The 24,030-nt window shown below is 37.8% G+C and overlaps 1 protein-coding gene across 2 annotated transcripts in view; it reads right to left on the bottom strand.

Annotated features, from left to right (window-relative positions):
• Positions 1–14,122: 14,122 nt before the first annotated feature.
• The window catches only part of LOC106592999 (ciliary-associated calcium-binding coiled-coil protein 1), a 56,848-nt gene continuing 46,940 nt past the window's right edge, over positions 14,123–24,030 (bottom strand). Inside the window, exons 7-8 of one of the 2 annotated variants that reach the window (XM_045687387.1) lie at positions 15,849–16,007; positions 14,123–14,355 (exon numbers count right to left, since the gene is read on the bottom strand). In XM_045687387.1, the coding sequence (XP_045543343.1) occupies positions 14,272–14,355; positions 15,849–16,007 (243 nt within the window). In that variant the 3' untranslated portion in view covers positions 14,123–14,271. The remainder of the gene's footprint in view (positions 14,356–15,848; positions 16,008–24,030) is intronic. The other variant, XM_045687389.1, reaches the window with a different exon arrangement.

The raw sequence follows: 24,030 nt of genomic DNA, 5'->3' as shown, positions 1-24,030 counted from the left end.
GATATGTTATAGACTGTGTGGTGTATTGTGTTCATAGTGGATATATTATTGACTGTGTGGTGTATTGTGGATATGTTAGAGACTGTGGTGTATTGTGGATATATTATAGACTGTGTGGTGTATTGTGGATATATTATAGACTGTGTGGTGTATTGTGGATATATTATAGACTGTGTGGTGTATTGTGGATATATTATAGACTGTGTGGTGTATTGTGAATATATTATAGACTGTGTGGTGTATTGTCGATTTATTATAGACTGTGTGGTGTATTGTGGATATGTTATAGACTGTGTGGTGTATTGTGGTTATATTGTAGTCTGTGTGGTGTATTTTGGATATATTATAGACTGTGTGGTGTATTGTGGATATATTATAGACTGTATTGTGTTCATAGTGGATATATTATAGACTGTGTGGTGTATTGTGTTCATAGTGGATATATTATAGACTGTGTGGTGTATTGTGGATATATTATAGACTGTGTGGTGTATTGTGGATATATTATAGACTGTCTTGTATTGTGGATATATTATTTACTGTGTGGTGTATTGTGGATATGTTATAGTCTGTGTGGTGTATTGTGGATATATTATAGACTGTTTGGTGTATTGTGGATATATTATAGACTGTGTGGTGTATTGTGGATATATTATAGACTGTGTGGTGTATTGTGGATATATTATAGGCTGTGTGGTGTATTGTGAATATATTATAGACTGTGTGGTGTATTGTGGATTTATTATAGACTGTGTGCTGTATTGCGGATATGTTATAGACTGTGTGGTGTATTGTGGATATATTATAGACTGTATTGTGTTCATAGTGGATATATTATAGACTGCGTGGTGTATTGTGGTTATATTGTAGACTGTGTGGTGTATTGTGGATATGTTAGAGACTGTGTGGTGTATTGTGGATATGTTAGAGACTGTGTGGTGTATTGTGGATATATTATAGACTGTGTGGTGTATTGTGGATATATTATAGACTGTGTGGTGTATTGTGAATATATTATAGACTGTGTGGTGTATTGTGGATATGTTATAGACTGTGTGGTGTATTGTAGATATATTATAGACTGTGTGGTGTATTGTGGATATATTATAGACTGTGTGGTGTATTGTGGATATATTATAGACTGTGTGGTGTATTGTGGATATATTATAGACTGTATTGTGTTCATAGTGGATATGTTATAGACTGTGTGGTGTAGTGTTCATAGTGGATATATTATAGACTGTGTGGTGTATAGTGGATATATTATAGACTGTATTGTGTTCATAGTGGATATGTTATAGACTGTGTGGTGTATTGTGGATATATTATAGACTGTATTGTGTTCATAGTGGATATATTATAGACTGTATTGTGTTCATAGTGGATATGTTATAGACTGTATTGTGTTCATAGTGGATATATTATAGACTGTGTGGTGTATTGTGGATATATTATAGACTGTGTTGTGTTCATAGTGGATATGTTATAAACTGTATTGTGTATTGTGGATATATTATAGACTGTGTGGTGTATTGTGGATATATTATAGACTGTGTGGGGTATTGTGGATATGTTATAGACTGTATTGTGTATTGTGTTCATAGTAGATATGTTATAGACTGTGTGGTGTATTGTGTACATAGTGGATATATTATAGACTGTGTGGTGTATTGTGGATATGTTAGAGACTGTGTGGTGTATTGTGGATATATTATAGACTGTGGTGTATTGTGGATATATTATAGACTGTGTGGTGTATTGTGGATATATTATAGACTGTGTGGTGTATTGTGAATATATTATAGACTGTGTGGTGTATTGTCGATTTATTATAGACTGTGTGGTGTATTGTGGATATGTTATAGACTGTGTGGTGTATTGTGGATATATTATAGACTGTATTGTGTTCATAGTGGTTATATTATAGACTGTGTGGTGTATTGTGGTTATATTGTAGACTGTGTGGTGTATTGTGGATATATTATAGACTGTGTGGTGTATTGTGGATATATTATAGACTGTGTGGTGTATTGTGTTCATAGTGGATATATAATTGACTCTGTGGTGTATAGTGGACATATTATAGACTGTATTGTGGTCATAGTGGATATATTATAGACTGTGTGGTGTATTGTGTTCATAGTGGATATATTATAGACTGTGTGGTGTATTGTGGATATATTATAGACTGTGTTGTGTTCATAGTGGATATATTATAGACTGTGTGGTGTATTGTGTTCATAGTGGATATATTATAGACTGTGTGGTGTATTTTGGATATATTATAGACTGTGTTGTATTCATAGTGGATATGTTATAGACTGTATTGTGTATTGTGGATATATTACAGACTGTGTGGTGTATTGTGGATATATTATAGACTGTGTGGTGTATTGTGGATATATTATAGACTGTGTGGTGTATTGTGGATATATTATAGACTGTGTTGTATTGTGGATATATTATAGACTGTGTGGTGTATTGTGGATATGTTATAGTCTGTGTGGTGTATTGTGGATATGTAATAGACTGTGTTGTGTATAGTGGATATATTATAGACTGTGTGGTGTATTGTGGATATGTTATAGATTGTGTGGTGTATTGTGGATATGTTATAGACTGTGTGGTGTATTGTGGATATGTAATAGACTGTGTTGTGTATAGTGCATATATTATAGACTGTGTGGTGTATTGTGGATATATTATAGACTGTGTGGTGTATTGTGAATATATTATAGACTGTGTGGTGTATTGTCGATTTATTATAGACTGTGTGGTGTATTGTGGATATGTTATAGACTGTGTGGTGTATTGTGGATATATTATAGACTGTATTGTGTTCATAGTGGATATATTGTAGACTGTGTGGTGTATTGTGGTTATATTGTAGACTGTGTGGTGTATTGTGGATATATTATAGACTGTGTGGTGTATTGTGGATATATTATAGACTGTGTGGTGTATTGTGTTCATAGTGGATATATTATTGACTCTGTGGTGTATAGTGGATATATTATAGACTGTATTGTGTTCATAGTGGATATATTATAGACTGTGTGGTGTATTGTGTTCATAGTGGATATATTATAGACTGTGTGGTGTATTGTGGATATATTATTGACTGTGTGGTGTATTGTGGACATATTATAGACTGTGTGGTGTATTGTGGATATATTATAGACTGTATTGTGTTCATAGTGGATATGTTATAGACTGTGTGGTGTATTGTGGATATATTATAGACTGTGTGGTGTATTGTGTTCATAGTGGATATATTATTGACTCTGTGGTGTATAGTGGATATATTATAGACTGTGTGGTGTATTGTGTTCATAGTGGATATATTATAGACTGTGTGGTGTATTGTGGATATATTATTGACTGTGTGGTGTATTGTGGACATATTATAGACTGTGTGGTGTATTGTGGATATATTATAGACTGTATTGTGTTCATAGTGGATATGTTATAGACTTTGTGGGGTATTGTGGATATATTATAGACTGTGTGGTGTATTGTGTTCATAGTGGATATATTATAGACTGTGTGGTGTATTGTGGATATATTATAGACTGTGTGGTGTATTGTGGATATATTATAGACTGTGTGGTGTATTGTGGATATGTTATAGACTGTGTGGTGTATTGTGGATATATTATAGACTGTATTGTGTTCATAGTGGATATATTATAGACTGTGTGGTGTATTGTGGTTATATTGTAGACTGTGTGGTGTATTGTGGATATATTATAGACTGTGTGGTGTATTGTGGATATATTATAGACTGTGTGGTGTATTGTGTTCATAGTGGATATATTATTGACTCTGTGGTGTATAGTGGATATATTATAGACTGTATTGTGTTCATAGTGGATATATTATAGACTGTGTGGTGTATTGTGTTCATAGTGGATATGTTATAGACTGTGTGGTGTGTGGTGTATTGTGGATATATTATAGACTGTGTGGTGTATTGTGGATATATTATTGACTGTATTGTGTTCATAGTGGATATATTATAGACTGTGTGGTGTATTGTGGATATATTATAGACTGTGTGGTGTATTGTGTTCATAGTGGATATGTTATAGACTGTGTGGTGTGTGGTGTATTGTGGATATATTATAGACTGTGTGGTGTATTGTGGATATATTATAGACTGTATTGTGTTCATAGTGGATATATTATAGACTGTGTGGTGTATTGTGGATATATTATAGACTTTGTGTTCATAGTGGATATGATATAGACTGTGTGGTGTATTGTGTTCATAGTGGATATATTATAGACTGTGTGGTGTATTGTGGATATGTTATAGACTGTGTGGTGTATTGGGGATATATTATAGACTGTGTGGTGTATTGGGGATATATTATAGACTGTATTGTGTTCATAGTGGATATATTATAGACTGTGTGGTGTATTGTGGATATATTATAGACTTTATTGTGTTCATAGTGGATATGATATAGACTGTGTGGTGTATTGTGTTCATAGTGGATATATTATAGACTGTGTGGTGTATTGTGGATATATTATAGACTGTGTGGTGTATAGTGGATATATTATAGACTGTGTGGTGTATTGTGTTCATAGTGGATATATTATAGACTGTGTGGTGTATTGTGGTTATATTATAGACTGCGTGGTGTATTGTGGTTATATTATAGACTGTGTGGTGTATAGTGGACATATTATAGACTGTGTGGTGTATAGTGGACTTATTATAGACTGTGTGGTGTATTGTGGATATATTATAGACTGTGTGGTGTATAGTGGATATATTATAGACTGTGTGGTGTATAGTGGATATATTATAGACTGTGTGGTGTATTGTGGATATATTATTGACTGTGTGGTGTATTGTGGACATATTATAGACTGTGTGGTGTATTGTGGATATATTATAGACTGTATTGTGTTCATAGTGGATATGTTATAGACTGTGTGGGGTATTGTGGATATATTATAGACTGTGTGGTGTATTGTGTTCATAGTGGATATATTATAGACTGTGTGGTGTATTGTGGATATATTATAGACTGTGTGTTGTATTGTGGATATATTATAGACTGTGTGGTGTATTGTGGATATATTATAGACTGTGTGGTGTATTGTGGATATATTATAGACTGTATTGTGTTCATAGTGGATATATTATAGACTGTGTGGTGTATTGTGGATATATTATAGACTGTGTGGTGTATTGTGGATATATTATAGACTGTGTGGTGTATTGTGTTCATAGTGGATATATTATTGACTCTGTGGTGTATAGTGGATATATTATAGACTGTATTGTGTTCATAGTGGATATATTATAGACTGTGTGGTGTATTGTGTTCATAGTGGATATATTATAGACTGTGTGGTGTATTGTGGATATATTATTGACTGTGTGGTGTATTGTGGACATATTATAGACTGTGTGGTGTATTGTGGATATATTATAGACTGTATTGTGTTCATAGTGGATATGTTATAGACTGTGTTGGGTATTGTGGATATATTATAGACTGTGTGGTGTATTGTGTTCATAGTGGATATATTATAGACTGTGTGGTGTATTGTGGATATATTATAGACTGTGTGGTGTATTGTGGATATATTATAGACTGTGTGGTGTATTGTGGATATGTTAGACTGTGTGGTGTATTGTGGATATATTATAGACTGTATTGTGTTCATAGTGGATATATTATAGACTGTGTGGTGTATTGTGGTTATATTGTAGACTGTGTGGTGTATTGTGGATATATTATAGACTGTGTGGTGTATTGTGGATATATTATAGACTGTGTGGTGTATTGTGTTCATAGTGGATATATTATTGACTCTGTGGTGTATAGTGGATATATTATAGACTGTATTGTGTTCATAGTGGATATATTATAGACTGTGTGGTGTATTGTGTTCATAGTGGATATGTTATAGACTGTGTGGTGTGTGGTGTATTGTGGATATATTATAGACTGTGTGGTGTATTGTGTTCATAGTGGATATGTTATAGACTGTGTGGTGTGTGGTGTATTGTGGATATATTATAGACTGTGTGGTGTATTGTGGATATATTATTGACTGTATTGTGTTCATAGTGGATATATTATAGACTGTGTGGTGTATTGTGGATATATTATAGACTTTATTGTGTTCATAGTGGATATAATATAGACTGTGTGGTGTATTGAGTTCATAGTGGATATATTATAGACTGTGTGGTTTATTGTGGATATGTTATAGACTGTGTGGTGTATTGGGGATATATTATAGACTGTGTGGTGTATTGGGGATATATTATAGACTGTGTGGTGTATTGGGGATATATTATAGACTGTGTGGTGTATTGTGGATATATTATAGACTGTGTGGTGTATTGTGGATATATTATAGACTGTGTGGTGTATTGTGGATATATTATAGACTGTGTGGTGTATAGTGGATATATTATAGACTGTGTGGTGTATTGTGTTCATAGTGGATATATTATAGACTGTGTGGTGTATAGTGGACATATTATAGACTGTGTGGTGTATTGTGGATATATTATAGACTGTGTGGTGTATTGTGGATATATTATAGACTGTGTGGTGTATTGTGGATATATTATAGACTGTGTGGTGTATTGTGGATATGTTATAGACTGTGTGGTGTATTGTGGATATATTATAGACTGTGGTGTATCGTGGATATATTAGACTGTGTGGTGTATTGTGTTCATAGTGGATATATTATAGACTGTGTGGTGTATTGTGGATATGTTATAGACTGTGTGGTGTATTGTGGATATATTATTGACTGTGTGGTTTATTGTGGACATATTATAGACTGTGTGGTGTATTGTGGATATATTATAGACTGTATTGTGTTCATAGTGGATATTTTATAGACTGTGTGGGGTATTGTGGATATATTATAGACTGTGTGGTGTATTGTGTTCATAGTGGATATATTATAGACTGTGTGGTGTATTGTGGATATATTATAGACTGTGTGGTGTATTGTGGATATATTATAGACTGTGTGGTGTATTGTGGATATGTTAGACTGTGTGGTGTATTGTGGATATATTATAGACTGTATTGTGTTCATAGTCGATATATTATAGACTGTGTGGTGTATTGTGGTTATATTGTAGACTGTGTGGTGTATTGTGGATATATTATAGACTGTGTGGTGTATTGTGGATATATTATAGACTGTGTGGTGTATTGTGTTAATAGTGGATATATTATTGACTCTGTGGTGTATAGTGGATATATTATAGACTGTATTGTGTTCATAGTGGATATATTATAGACTGTGTGGTGTATTGTGTTCATAGTGGATATGTTATAGACTGTGTGGTGTGTGGTGTATTGTGGATATATTATAGACTGTGTGGTGTATTGTGGATATATTATTGACTGTATTGTGTTCATAGATGATATATTATAGACTGTGTGGTGTATTGTGGATATATTATAGACTTTATTGTGTTCATAGTGGATATAATATAGACTGTGTGGTGTATTGTGTTCATAGTGGATATATTATAGACTGTGTGGTTTATTGTGGATATGTTATAGACTGTGTGGTGTATTGGGGATATATTATAGACTGTGTGGTGTATTGGGGATATATTATAGACTGTGTGGTGTATTGTGGATATATTATAGACTGTGTGGTGTATTGTGGATATATTATAGACTGTGTGGTGTATAGTGGATATATTATAGACTGTGTGGTGTATTGTGTTCATAGTGGATATATTATAGACTGTGTGGTGTATAGTGGACATATTATAGACTGTGGGGTATCGTGGATATATTAGACTGTGTGGTGTATTGTGTTCATAGTGGATATATTATAGACTGTGTGGTGTATTGTGGATATGTTATAGACTGTGTGGTGTATTGGGGATATATTATAGACTGTGTGGTGTATTGGGGATATATTATAGACTGTGTGGTGTATTGTGGATATATTATAGACTGTGTGGTGTATTGTGGATATATTATAGACTGTGTGGTGTATAGTGGATATATTATAGACTGTTTGGTGTATTGTGTTCATAGTGGATATATTATAGACTGTGTGGTGTATTGTGGTTATATTATAGACTGCGTGGTGTATTGTGGTTATATTATAGACTGTGTGGTGTATAGTGGACATATTATAGACTGTGTGGTGTATAGTGGACTTATAGACTGTGTGGTGTATTGTGGATATATTATAGACTGTGTGGTGTATAGTGGATATATTATAGACTGTGTGGTGTATAGTGGATATATTATAGACTGTGTGGTGTATTGTGGATATATTATTGACTGTGTGGTGTATTGTGGACATATTATAGACTGTGTGGTGTATTGTGGATATATTATAGACTGTATTGTGTTCATAGTGGATATGTTATAGACTGTGTGGGGTATTGTGGATTTATTATAGACTGTGTGGTGTATTGTGTTCATAGTGGATATATTATAGACTGTGTGGTGTATTGTGGATATATTATAGACTGTGTGGTGTATTGTGGATATATTATAGACTGTGTGGTGTATTGTGGATATATTATAGACTGTATTGTGTTCATAGTGGATATATTATAGACTGTGTGGTGTATTGTGGTTATATTGTAGACTGTGTGGTGTATTGTGGATATATTATAGACTGTGTGGTGTATTGTGGATATATTATAGACTGTGTGGTGTATTGTGTTCATAGTGGATATATTATTGACTCTGTGGTGTATAGTGGATATATTATAGACTGTGTGGTGTATTGTGTTCATAGTGGATATATTATAGACTGTGTGGTGTATTGTGGATATATTATTGACTGTGTGGTGTATTGTGGACATATTATAGACTGTGTGGTGTATTGTGGATATATTATAGACTGTATTGTGTTCATAGTGGATATGTTATAGACTGTGTGGGGTATTGTGGATATATTATAGACTGTGTGGTGTATTGTGTTCATAGTGGATATATTATAGACTGTGTGGTGTATTGTGGATATATTATAGACTGTGTGGTGTATTGTGGATATATTATAGACAGTGTGGTGTATTGTGGATATGTTATAGACTGTGTGGTGTATTGTGGATATATTATAGACTGTATTGTGTTCATAGTGGATATTTTATAGACTGTGTGGTGTATTGTGGTTATATTGTAGACTGTGTGGTGTATTGTGGATATATTATAGACTGTGTGGTGTATTGTGGATATATTATAGACTGTATTGTGTTCATAGTGGATATGTTATAGACTGTGTGGGGTATTGTGGATATATTATAGACTGTGTGGTGTATTGTGTTCATAGTGGATATATTATAGACTGTGTGGTGTATTGTGGATATATTATAGACTGTGTGGTGTATTGTGGATATATTATAGACTGTGTGGTGTATTGTGGATATGTTATAGACTGTGTGGTGTATTGTGGATATATTATAGACTGTATTGTGTTCATAGTGGATATTTTATAGACTGTGTGGTGTATTGTGGTTATATTGTAGACTGTGTGGTGTATTGTGGATATATTATAGACTGTGTGGTGTATTGTGGATATATTATAGACTGTGTGGTGTATTGTGTTCATAGTGGATATATTATTGACTCTGTGGTGTATAGTGGATATATTATAGACTGTATTGTGTTCATAGTGGATATATTATAGACTGTGTGGTGTATTGTGTTCATAGTGGATATGTTATAGACTGTGTGGTGTGTGGTGTATTGTGGATATATTATAGACTGTGTGGTGTATTGTGGATATATTATTGACTGTATTGTGTTCATAGTGGATATATTATAGACTGTGTGGTGTATTGTGGATATATTATAGACTTTATTGTTTTCATAGTGGATATAATATAGACTGTGTGGTGTATTGTGTTCATAGTGGATATATTATAGACTGTGTGGTGTATTATGGATATGTTATAGACTGTGTGGTGTATTGTGGATATATTATAGACTGTGTGGTGTGTAGTGGATATATTATAGACTGTGTGGTGTATTGTGTTCATAGTGGATATATTATAGACTGTGTGGTGTATTGTGGATATATTATAGACTGTGTGGTGTATTGTGGATATATTATAGACTGTGTGGTGTATTGTGGATATATTATAGACTGTGTGGTGTGTAGTGGATATATTATAGACTGTGTGGTGTATTGTGTTCATAGTGGATATATTATAGACTGTGTGGTGTATTGTGGTTATATTATAGACTGCGTATTGTATTGTGGATATATTATAGACTGTGTGGTGTATTGTGGATATATTATAGACTGTGTGGTGTATTGTGTTCATAGTGGATATATTATTGACTCTGTGGTGTATAGTGGATATATTATAGAGTGTATTGTGTTCATAGTGGATATATTATAGACTGTGTGGTGTATTGTGTTCATAGTGGATATATTATAGACTGTGTGGTGTATTGTGGATATATTATTGACTGTGTGGTGTATTGTGGACATATTATAGACTGTGTGGTGTATTGTGGATATATTATAGACTGTATTGTGTTCATAGTGGATATGTTATAGACTGTGTGGGGTATTGTGGATATATTATAGACTGTGTGGTGCATTGTGTTCATAGTGGATATATTATAGACTGTGTGGTGTATTGTGGATATATTATAGACTGTGTGGTGTATTGTGGATATATTATAGACTGTGTGGTGTATTGTGGATATGTTATAGACTGTGTGGTGTATTGTGGATATATTATAGACTGTATTGTGTTCATAGTGGATATTTTATAGACTGTGTGGTGTATTGTGGTTATATTGTAGACTGTGTGGTGTATTGTGGATATATTATAGACTGTGTGGTGTATTGTGGATATATTATAGACTGTGTGGTGTATTGTGTTCATAGTGGATATATTATTGACTCTGTGGTGTATAGTGGATATATTATAGACTGTATTGTGTTCATAGTGGATATATTATAGACTGTGTGGTGTATTGTGTTCATAGTGGATATGTTATAGACTGTGTGGTGTATTGTGGATATGTTATAGACTGTGTGGTGTATTGGGGATATATTATAGACTGTGTGGTGTATTGGGGATATATTATAGAATGTGTGGTGTATTGGGGATATATTATAGACTGTGTTGTGTATTGTGGATATATTATAGACTGTGTGGTGTGTAGTGGATATATTATAGACTGTGTGGTGTATTGTGTTCATAGTGGATATATTATAGACTGTGTGGTGTATTGTGGTTATATTATAGACTGCGTGGTGTATTGTGGTTATATTATAGACTGTGTGGTGTATAGTGGACATATTATAGACTGTGTGGTGTATTGTGGATATATTATAGACTGTGTGGTGTATTGTGGATATATTATAGACTGTGTGGTGTATTGTGGATATATTATAGACTGTGTGGTGTATTGTGGATATATTATAGACTGTGTGGTGTATTGTGTTCATAGTGGATATATTATTGACTCTGTGGTGTATAGTGGATATATTATAGACTGTGTGGTGTATTGTGTTCATAGTGGATATATTATAGACTGTGTGGTGTATTGTGGATATATTATTGACTGTGTGGTGTATTGTGGACATATTATAGACTGTGTGGTGTATTGTGGATATATTATAGACTGTATTGTGTTCATAGTGGATATGTTATAGACTGTGTGGGGTATTGTGGATATATTATAGACTGTGTGGTGTATTGTGTTCATAGTGGATATATTATAGACTGTGTGGTGTATTGTGGATATATTATAGACTGTGTGGTGTATTGTGGATATATTATAGACAGTGTGGTGTATTGTGGATATGTTATAGACTGTGTGGTGTATTGTGGATATATTATAGACTGTGTGGGGTATTGTGGATATATTATAGACTGTGTGGTGTATTGTGTTCATAGTGGATATATTATAGACTGTGTGGTGTATTGTGGATATATTATAGACTGTGTGGTGTATTGTGGATATATTATAGACTGTGTGGTGTATTGTGGATATATTATAGACTGTATTGTGTTCATAGTGGATATGTTATAGACTGTGTGGGGTATTGTGGATATATTATAGACTGTGTGGTGTATTGTGTTCATAGTGGATATATTATAGACTGTGTGGTGTATTGTGGATATATTATAGACTGTGTGGTGTATTGTGGATATATTATAGACTGTGTGGTGTATTGTGGATATGTTATAGACTGTGTGGTGTATTGTGGATATATTATAGACTGTATTGTGTTCATAGTGGATATTTTATAGACTGTGTGGTGTATTGTGGTTATATTGTAGACTGTGTGGTGTATTGTGGATATATTATAGACTGTGTGGTGTATTGTGGATATATTATAGACTGTGTGGTGTATTGTGTTCATAGTGGATATATTATTGACTCTGTGGTGTATAGTGGATATATTATAGACTGTATTCTGTTCATAGTGGATATATTATAGACTGTGTGGTGTATTGTGTTCATAGTGGATATGTTATAGACTGTGTGGTGTGTGGTGTATTGTGGATATATTATAGACTGTGTGGTGTATTGTGGATATATTATTGACTGTATTGTGTTCATAGTGGATATATTATAGACTGTGTGGTGTATTGTGGATATATTATAGACTTTATTGTTTTCATAGTGGATATAATATAGACTGTGTGGTGTATTGTGTTCATAGTGGATATATTATAGACTGTGTGGTGTATTATGGATATGTTATAGACTGTGTGGTGTATTGGGGATATATTATAGACTGTGTGGTGTATTGGGGATATATTATAGACTGTGTGGTGTATTGTGGATATATTATAGACTGTGTGGTGTATTGTGGATATATTATAGACTGTGTGGTGTATTGTGGATATATTATAGACTGTGTGGTGTGTAGTGGATATATTATAGACTGTGTGGTGTATTGTGTTCATAGTGGATATATTATAGACTGTGTGGTGTATTGTGGTTATATTATAGACTGCGTGGTGTATTGTGGATATATTATAGACTGTGTGGTGTATTGTGGATATATTATAGACTGTGTGGTGTATTGTGTTCATAGTGGATATATTATTGACTCTGTGGTGTATAGTGGATATATTATAGACTGTATTGTGTTCATAGTGGATATATTATAGACTGTGTGGTGTATTGTGTTCATAGTGGATATATTATAGACTGTGTGGTGTATTGTGGATATATTATTGACTGTGTGGTGTATTGTGGACATATTATAGACTGTGTGGTGTATTGTGGATATATTATAGACTGTATTGTGTTCATAGTGGATATGTTATAGACTGTGTGGGGTATTGTGGATATATTATAGACTGTGTGGTGTATTGTGTTCATAGTGGATATATTATAGACTGTGTGGTGTATTGTGGATATATTATAGACTGTGTGGTGTATTGTGGATATATTATAGACTGTGTGGTGTATTGTGGATATGTTATAGACTGTGTGGTGTATTGTGGATATATTATAGACTGTATTGTGTTCATAGTGGATATTTTATAGACTGTGTGGTGTATTGTGGTTATATTGTAGACTGTGTGGTGTATTGTGGATATATTATAGACTGTGTGGTGTATTGTGGATATATTATAGACTGTGTGGTGTATTGTGTTCATAGTGGATATATTATTGACTCTGTGGTGTATAGTGGATATATTATAGACTGTATTGTGTTCATAGTGGATATATTATAGACTGTGTGGTGTATTGTGTTCATAGTGGATATGTTATAGACTGTGTGGTGTATTGTGGATATGTTATAGACTGTGTGGTGTATTGGGGATATATTATAGACTGTGTGGTGTATTGGGGATATATTATAGACTGTGTTGTGTATTGTGGATATATTATAGACTGTGTGGTGTGTAGTGGATATATTATAGACTGTGTGGTGTATTGTGTTCATAGTGGATATATTATAGACTGTGTGGTGTATTGTGGTTATATTATAGACTGCGTGGTGTATTGTGGTTATATTATAGACTGTGTGGTGTATAGTGGACATATTATAGACTGTGTGGTGTATTGTGGATATATTATAGACTGTGTGGTGTATTGTGGATATATTATAGACTGTGTGGTGTATTGTGGATATATTATAGACTGTGTGGTGTATTGTGGATATGTTATAGACTGTGTGGTGTATTGTGGATATATTATAGACTGTGGTGTATAGTGGATATATTATAGACTGTGTGGTGTATTGTGGATATATTATAGACTGTGTGGTGTATTGTGGATATATTATAGACTGTGTGGTTTATTGTAGCTATTTGCAGGCAGAATGTTTCAGTGGTTCTAGTCTGGTGCTGAAGCTCTCCTCCTGGACTCTCAGCTTCTCTGTGAATTCAGCCTGTAACAACACAAGAGGAAAGACATTGATAATAGTTTGGATAACTACTCATTATTTAACAAATGAAGAGTGCTTCAACGTTGTCATCCAATAGACGATTGTATTTCCCTGGCTGCGTGTATTTCCCCGGCTGCATGCATTTCCCTGGCTGCATCTATTTCCCCGGCTGCATGTATTCCCCTGGCTGTATGTATTTCCCCTGGCTGTATGTATTTCCCCGGCTGTATGTATTTCCCCGGCTGTATGTATTCCCCTGGCTGTATGCATTTCCCTGGCTGTATGTTGGGCTGTATACTTGAGAATGGAACAGTTCCAACCTACTTATGGAATTCATCCACAGCTTGTCCTACATTTAATCATTTCAACATATCGTTTAACAACAGAGCGGCGATTTGGCCCGAGACGATCCACAATGAAGGTTAAAGCCGTATGATGAGACCCGCATGCCTGTTGAAACTCCTAGGAACATATCCCCTTCAGAGGGAAAAAAAATGAATGTTATTAAATATCGTTTAACAAGAGAGCGGCGATTTGGCCCGAGACGATCCACAATGAAGGTTAAAGCCGTCACTACCAACAGGAGATTGAGGTAGAGAGGCTGCTGAGAGTTCGTATCCCACACTGCATCTCTCTCTCTCAGTGTTGTGACAGGAACTGAGTCATTCTATTAACTCATCTGATCAATGGGATCTTCTGCTATAAGTGTAAATTGTAGCAGTGAAATATGTCATTGACCTTGAGCAGACAGAAAAGAGAGAAAGTCATTGACATTGAGCAGACAGAAAGGAGAGAGAATGGTTAGAAATAGCTGTAGTTGTACGGTGGTGGATCATTCAGAATCAGGATGCTGCACACTGTTGGGGATGAAGAATCACATTACAGCAGAGCCACTCAATAACATGGACGTCCGTCAGTCCGTCAGTCCGTCAGTCCGTCAGTCAGTCAGTCAGTCAGTCAGTGAGTGTAGCTGTTCAGCTCTTTATCACACGGGCCTGTCTACTGTGATTTACGTCTGTCACCCTATTCACTATTTAGTGCACTACTTTCAACCAAGGCCCATAGGACTCTGGTCAAACGTAGTGCACTACATAGGGAAATAGGGTGCCATTTGGAACACAACCCTCCATGTCTCTGTTGTCCTATTTAGACCCATCATAATGAAAACCACCTGTACTGTTTTATAAACATGACAACAATTAGTATAAAACAAAACCTGCGTTTCCTGTTTAACATCGAATATATTCAACTTGTGAAAACTTGTCAAGGAAGATATGAAAACATCCAACAACAGTCCCAAAGCCTGTGTTCGGCTGCAGTCAGCGTGGTTATATCTGGACTGGTTATTGGAATTCAGCTGAGAACTGGCCTCCAGATGGATCAACGATCCAATTCAACTGTATATATAAACACCAGTATACATGAAGGTTGTTCATTTCAATAAAAACTATACAACAAAAAGCTTTAAAGGACTCAGATTCATCATGAAATCTCACCTGTAGGTTTCTCAGCATCTCTTTGGTCAGGTCATCCAGCACGTCTTTCACATCCTGAACGTTGTACTCTTCAAACTCTGTAGCCTTGTTCTCCTTCTCTTGCTCCAGAACTGTTTCACCTGGTACCTCTCCATCCTCCACCTGGCTGGTCCTCTGTCCCTGGGTAAACAGACCACCTATCAGACAGGCTGGTCCTCTGTCCCTGGGTCAACAGAACACCACCTATCAGACAGGCTGGTCCTCTGTCCCTGGGTCAGTAGAACACCACCTATCAGACAGGCTGGTCCTCTGTCCCTGGGTCAACAGAACACCACCTATCAGACAGGCTGGTCCTCTGTCCCTGGGTCAGTAGAACACCACCTATCAGACAGGCTGGTCCTCTGTCCCTGGGTCAACAGAACACCACCTATCAGACAGGCTGGTCCTCTGTCACTGGGTCAACAGAACACCACCTATCAGACAGGCTGGTCCTCTGTCCCTGGGTCAACAGACCACCACCTATCAGACAGGCTGGTCCTCTGTCCCTGGGTCAACAGAACACCTATCAGACAGAATGGTCCTCTGTCCCTGGGTCAACAGACCACCACCTATCAGACAGGCTGGTCCTCTGTCCCTGGGTCAACAGAACACCACCTATCAGACAGGCTGGTCCTCTGTCCCTGGGTCAACAGACCACCACCTATCAGACAGGCCGGTCCTCTGTCCCTGGGTCAGTATCAGACAGGTAGAATATTCCAGGAGGGAGATTCACATCATTGTTCCATTATGTGTATGGTGCTGCATGTTGAATAGGAACGAGATGAATGCAAAGCTACTGGCATGTTCAGAATACCATTACAACTTTAACTACAATATCCTACCCTTACATTCTGTTGCTATATGTTTAAATCAACCGTTATGGTATTTAACTACCATCTCCTACCCTTACATTCTGTTGCTATATGTTTAAATCAACCGTTATGGTATTTAACTACAATATCCTACCCTTAAATTATGTTACTACATGTTTAAATCAACCGTTATAGTATGTACTAGCAGTGATCAGTCATAAAGTCAGGCTTTAGTTCTCAGTAAAGAGGTCTTCAACATTGTGACAGCGCCCACCTGTGGTCATATGGGAAACGGCATGATCACTGACTTGGAACAGGAGTTGTGGAAAAGGAGTGATACTAACTCAGAAATAATAGACAATAATATAATCTGTATTATTTATTTATCTACTTGTCTTTTTAATCCAGATAGTATACTAAAATAGCAAACTACCTCTTCCTGCTGTTCAACAGGAGTCTAAGCAAAGAACAGGAGTCATGTAATGAGGTAGTCCTGCAGTACAGTACCTCTTCCTGCTGTTGAACAGGAGTCATGTAATGAGGTAGACATCAGTAGTCCTGCAGTACAGTACTTCTTCCTGCTGGTCAACAGGAGTCATGTAATGAGGTAGTCATCAGTAGTCCTACAGTACAGTACCTCTTCCTGCTGTTCAACAGGAGTCATGTAATGAGGTAGATATCAGTAGTCCTACAGTACAGTACCTGTTCCTGCTGTTCAACAGGAGTCATGTAATGAGGTAGACATCAGTAGTCCTACAGTACAGTACCTCTTCCTGCTGTTCAACAGGAGTCATGTAATGAGGTAGTCCTACAGTACAGTACAGTACCTCTTCCTGCTGTTCAACAGGGGTCATGTAATGAGGTAGACATCAGTAGTCCTACAGTACAGTACAGTACCTCTTCATGCTGTTCAACAGGAGTCATGTAATGAGGTAGACATCAGTTGTCCTACAGTACAGTACCTCTTCATGCTGTTAAACAGGAGTCATGTAATGAGGTAGATATCAGTAGTCCTACAGTACAGTAAAGTACCTCTTCCTGGTGTTCAACAGGAGTCATGTAATGAGGTAAACATCAGTAGTCCAACAGTACAGTACAGTACCTCTTCCTGGTGTTCAACAGGAGTCATGTAATGAGGTAGACATCAGTAGACATACAGTACAGTACCTCTTCCTGCTGTTCAACAGGAGTCATGTAATGAGGTAGACATCAGTAGTCCTGCAGTACAGTACCTCTTCCTGCTGGTCAACAGGAGTCATGTAATGAGGTAGTCATCAGTAGTCCTACAGTACAGTACCTCTTCCTGCTGTTCAATAGGAGTCATGTAATGAGGTAGTCCTACAGTACAGTACAGTACCTCTTCCTGCTGTTCAACAGGGGTCATGTAATGAGGTAGACATCAGTAGTCCTACAGTACAGTACCTCTTCATACTGTTGAACAGGAGTCATGTAATGAGGTAGACATCAGTTGTCCTACAGTACAGTACCTCTTCATGCTGTTCAACAGGAGTCATGTAATGAGGTAGATATCAGTAGTCCTACAGTACAGTACCTCTTCCTGGTGTTCAACAGGAGTCATGTAATGAGGTAGATATCAGTAGTCCTACAGTACAGTACCTCTTCCTGGTGTTCAACAGGAGTCATGTAATGAGGTAAACATCAGTAGTCCTACAGTACAGTACCTCTTCCTGCTGTTCAACAGGAGTCATGTAATGAGGTAGACATCAGTAGTCCTACAGTACATTACCTCTTCCTGCTGTTCAACAGGAGTCATGTAATGAGGTAGTCCTACAGTACAGTACAGTACCTCTTCCTGCTGTTCAACAGGGGTCATGTAATGAGGTAGACATCAGTAGTCCTACAGTACAGTACCTCTTCATGCTGTTCAACAGGAGTCATGTAATGAGGTAGACATCAGTTGTCCTACAGTACAGTACCTCTTCATGCTGTTCAACAGGAGTCATGTAATGAGGTAGATATCAGTAGTCCTACAGTACAGTACCTCTTCCTGGTGTTCAACAGGAGTCATGTAATGAGGTAAACATCAGTAGTCCAACATACAGTACCTCTTCCTGCTGTTCAATAGGAGTCATGTAATGAGGTAGACATCAGTAGTCCTACAGTACATTACCTCTTCCTGCTGTTCAACAGGAGTCATGTAATGAGGTAGTCCTACAGTACAGTACAGTACCTCTTCCTGGTGTTCAACAGGAATCATGTAATGAGGTAGACATCAGTAGTCCTACAGTACAGTACAGTACCTCTTCCTGGTGTTCAACAGGAGTCATGTAATGAGGTAGTCATCAGTAGTCCTACAGTACAGTACCTCTTCCTGCTGTTCAACAGGAGTCATGCAATGAGGTAGACATCAGTAGTCCTACAGTACAGTACCTCTTCCTGCTGTTCAACAGGAGTCATGTAATGAGGTAGACATCAGTAGTCCTACAGTACAGTACATTACCTCTTCCTGCTGTTCAATAGGAGTCATGTAATGAGGTAGACATCAGTAGTCCAACAGCACAGTACCTCTTCCTGCTGTTCAACAGGAGTCATGTAATGAGGTAGATATCAGTAGTCCTACAGTACAGTACAGGACCTCTTCCTGCTGTTCAACAGGGGTCATGTAATGAGGTAGACATCAGTAGTCCTACAGTACAGTACCTCTTCCTGCTGTTCAATAGGAGTCATGTAATGAGGTAGACATCAGTAGTCCTACAGTACATTACCTCTTCCTGCTGTTCAACAGGAGTCATGTAATGAGGTAGTCCTACAGTACAGTACAGTACCTCTTCCTGCTGTTCAACAGGGGTCATGTAATGAGGTAGACATCAGTAGTCCTACAGTACAGTACCTCTTCATGCTGTTCAACAGGAGTCATGTAATGAGGTAGACATCAGTTGTCCTACAGTACAGTACCTCTTCATGCTGTTCAAAAGGAGTCATGTAATGAGGTAGATATCAGTAGTCCTACAGTACAGTACCTCTTCCTGGTGTTCAACAGGAGTCATGTAATGAGGTAAACATCAGTAGTCCAACATACAGTACCTCTTCCTGCTGTTCAACAGGAGTCATGTAATGAGGTAGATATCAGTAGTACTACAGTACAGTACAGTACCTCTTCCTGGTGTTCAACAGGAGTCATGTAATGAGGTAGACATCAGTAGTCCTACAGTACAGTACAGTACCTCTTCCTGGTGTTCAACAGGAGTCATGTAATGAGGTAGTCATCAGTAGTCCTACAGTACAGTACCTCTTCCTGCTGTTCAACAGGAGTCATGCAATGAGGTAGACATCAGTAGTCCTACAGTACAGTACCTCTTCCTGCTGTTCAACAGGAGTCATGTAATGAGGTAGACATCAGTAGTCCTACAGTACAGTACAGTACCTCTTCCTGCTGTTCAATAGGAGTCATGTAATGAGGTAGACATCAGTAGTCCAACAGCACAGTACCTCTTCCTGCTGTTCAACAGGAGTCATGTAATGAGGTAGATATCAGTAGTCCTACAGTACAGTACAGGACCTCTTCCTGCTGTTCAACAGGGGTCATGTAATGAGGTAGACATCAGTAGTATACAGTACAGTACCTCTTCCTGCTGTTCAATAGGAGTCATGTAATGAGGTAGATATCAGTAGTCCTACAGTACAGTACAGTACCTCTTCCTGGTGTTCAACAGGAGTCATGTAATGAGGTAGACATCAGTAGTCCTACAGTACAGTACAGTACAGTACCTCTTCCTGGTGTTCAACAGGAGTCATGTAATGAGGTAAACATCAGTAGTCCAACAGTACAGTACAGTACCTCTTCCTGGTGTTCAACAGGAGTCATGTAATGAGGTAGACATCAGTAGACCTACAGTACAGTACCTCTTCCTGCTGTTCAACAGGAGTCATGTAATGAGGTAGACATCAGTAGTCCTGCAGTACAGAACCTCTTCCTGCTGGTCAACAGGAGTCATGTAATGAGGTAGTCATCAGTAGTCCTACAGTACATTACCTCTTCCTGCTGTTCAATAGGAGTCATGTAATGAGGTAGTCATCAGTAGTCCTACAGTACAGTACCTCTTCCTGCTGTTCAACAGGAGTCATGTAATGAGGTAGACATCAGTAGTCCTACAGTACAGTACCTCTTCCTGCTGTTCAACAGGAGTCATGTAATGAGGTAGACATCAGTAGTCCTACAGTACATTACCTCTTCATACTGTTCAACAGGAGTCATGTAATGAGGTAGTCCTACAGTACAGTACAGTACCTCTTCATGCTGTTCAACAGGGGTCATGTAATGAGGTAGACATCAGTAGTCCTACAGTACAGTACAGTACCTCTTCATGCTGTTCAACAGGAGTCATGTAATGAGGTAGACATCAGTTGTCCTACAGTACCTCTTCATGCTGTTCAACAGGAGTCATGTAATGAGGTAGATATCAGTAGTCCTACAGTACAGTACCTCTTCCTGGTGTTCAACAGGAGTCATGTAATGAGGTAGACATCAGTAGTCCTACAGTACAGTACCTCTTCCTGCTGTTCAACAGGAGTCATGTAATGAGGTAGTCATCAGTAGTCCTACAGTACAGTACCTCTTCATGCTGGTCAACAGGAGTCATGTAATGAGGTAGACATCAGTAGTCCTACAGTACAGTACCTCTTCATGCTGGTCAACAGGAGTCATGTAATGAGGTAGTCATCAGTTGTCCTACAGTACAGTACCTCTTCATACTGGTCAACAGGAGTCATGTAATGAGGTAGACATCAGTAGTCCTACAGTACAGTACAGTACCTCTTCCTGCTGTTCAACAGGAGTCATGTAATGAGGTAGTCATCAGTAGTCCTACAGTACAGTACCTCTTCATGCTGTTCAACAGGAGTCATGTAATGAGGTAGACATCAGTTGTCCTACAGTACAGTACCTCTTCATGCTGTTCAACAGGAGTCATGTAATGAGGTAGATATCAGTAGTCCTACAGTACAGTACCTCTTCCTGGTGTTCAACAGGAGTCATGTAATGAGGTAGTCATCAGTAGTCCTACAGTACAGTACCTCTTCATGCTGGTCAACAGGAGTCATGTAATGAGGTAGACATCAGTAGTCCTACAGTACAGTACCTCTTCCTGCTGTTCAATAGGAGTCATGTAATGAGGTAGACATCAGTAGTCCAACAGCACAGTACCTCTTCCTGCTGTTCAACAGGAGTCATGTAATGAGGTAGATATCAGTAGTCCTACAGTACAGTACCTCTTCCTGCTGTTCAACAGGAGTCATGTAATGAGGTAGACATCAGTAGTCCTGCAGTACAGTACCTCTTCCTGCTGGTCAACAGGAGTCATGTAATGAGGTAGTCATCAGTACTCCTACAGTACAGTACCTCTTCCTGCTGTTCAATAGGAGTCATGTAATGAGGTAGTCCTACAGTACAGTACAGTACCTCTTCCTGCTGTTCAACAGGGGTCATGTAATGAGGTAGACATCAGTAGTCCTACAGTACAGTACCTCTTCATGCTGTTCAACAGGAGTCATGTAATGAGGTAGACATCAGTTGTCCTACAGTACAGTACCTCTTCATGCTGTTCAACAGGAGTCATGTAATGAGGTAGATATCAGTAGTCCTACAGTACAGTACCTCTTCCTGGTGTTCAACAGGAGTCATGTAATGAGGTAAACATCAGTAGTCCAACATACAGTACCTCTTCCTGCTGTTCAACAGGAGTCATGTAATGAGGTAGTCATCAGTAGTCCTACAGTACAGTACCTCTTCATGCTGGTCAACAGGAGTCATGTAATGAGGTAGACATCAGTAGTCCTACAGTACAGTACCTCTTCATGCTGTTCAACAGGAGTCATGTAATGAGGTAGTCCTACAGTACAGTACAGTACCTCTTCCTGCTGTTCAACAGGGGTCATGTAATGAGGTAGACATCAGTAGTCCTACAGTACAGTACAGTACCTCTTCATGCTGTTCAACAGGAGTCATGTAATGAGGTAGACATCAGTTGTCCTACAGTACAGTACCTCTTCATGCTGTTCAACAGGAGTCATGTAATGAGGTAGATATCAGTAGTCCTACAGTACAGTACCTCTTCCTGGTGTTCAACAGGAGTCATGTAATGAGGTAAACATCAGTAGTCCAACAGTACAGTACCTCTTCCTGCTGTTCAACAGGAGTCATGTAATGAGGTAGATATCAGTAGTACTACAGTACAGTACAGTACCTCTTCCTGGTGTTCAACAGGAGTCATGTAATGAGGTAGACATGAGTAGTCCTACAGTACAGTACAGTACCTCTTCCTGGTGTTCAACAGGAGTCATGTAATGAGGTAGACATCAGTAGTCCTACAGTACAGTACCTCTTCCTGCTGTTCAACAGGAGTCATGTAATGAGGTAGTCATCAGTAGTCCTACAGTACAGTACCTCTTCATGCTGTTCAACAGGAGTCATGTAATGAGGTAGACATCAGTAGTCCTACAGTACAGTACCTCTTCCTGCTGTTCAATAGGAGTCATGTAATGAGGTAGACATCAGTAGTCCAACAGCACAGTACCTCTTCCTGCTGTTCAACAGGAGTCATGTAATGAGGTAGACATCAGTAGTCCTACAGTACAGTACCTCTTCCTGCTGTTCAATAGGAGTCATGTAATGAGGTAGATATCAGTAGTCCTACAGTACAGTACCTCTTCCTGCTGTTCAACAGGGGTCATGTAATGAGGTAGACATCAGTAGTCCTACAGTACAGTACCTCTTCCTGCTGTTCAATAGGAGTCATGTAATGAGGTAGATATCAGTAGTCCTACAGTACAGTACAGTACCTCTTCCTGGTGTTCAACAGGAGTCATGTAATGAGGTAGACATCAGTAGTCCTACAGTACAGTACCTCTTCCTGCTGTTCAATAGGAGTCATGTAATGAGGTAGACATCAGTAGTCCAACAGCACAGTACCTCTTCCTGCTGTTCAACAGGAGTCATGTAATGAGGTAGACATCAGTAGTCCTACAGTACAGTACAGTACCTCTTCCTGGTGTTCAACAGGAGTCATGTAATGAGGTAGACATCAGTAGTCCTACAGTACAGTACAGTACCTCTTCATGCTGTTCAACAGGAGTCATGTAATGAGGTAGACATCAGTTGTCCTACAGTACAGTACCTCTTCATGCTGTTCAACAGGAGTCATGTAATGAGGTAGATATCAGTAGTCCTACAGTACAGTACAGTACCTCTTCCTGGTGTTCAACAGGAGTCATGTAATGAGGTAAACATCAGTAGTCCTACAGTACAGTACCTCTTCCTGATGTTCAACAGGAGTCATGTAATGAGGTAGACATCAGTAGTCCTACAGTACAGTACAGTACCTCTTCCTGGTGTT

This window comes from Salmo salar, chromosome ssa01, assembly GCF_905237065.1.
Source record: "Salmo salar chromosome ssa01, Ssal_v3.1, whole genome shotgun sequence".
Classification (NCBI taxonomy): Eukaryota; Metazoa; Chordata; class Actinopteri; order Salmoniformes; family Salmonidae; genus Salmo; species Salmo salar.
Note: the sequence above shows the minus strand (reverse complement) of the source record. Positions and strands in the feature narration are given on the sequence as shown.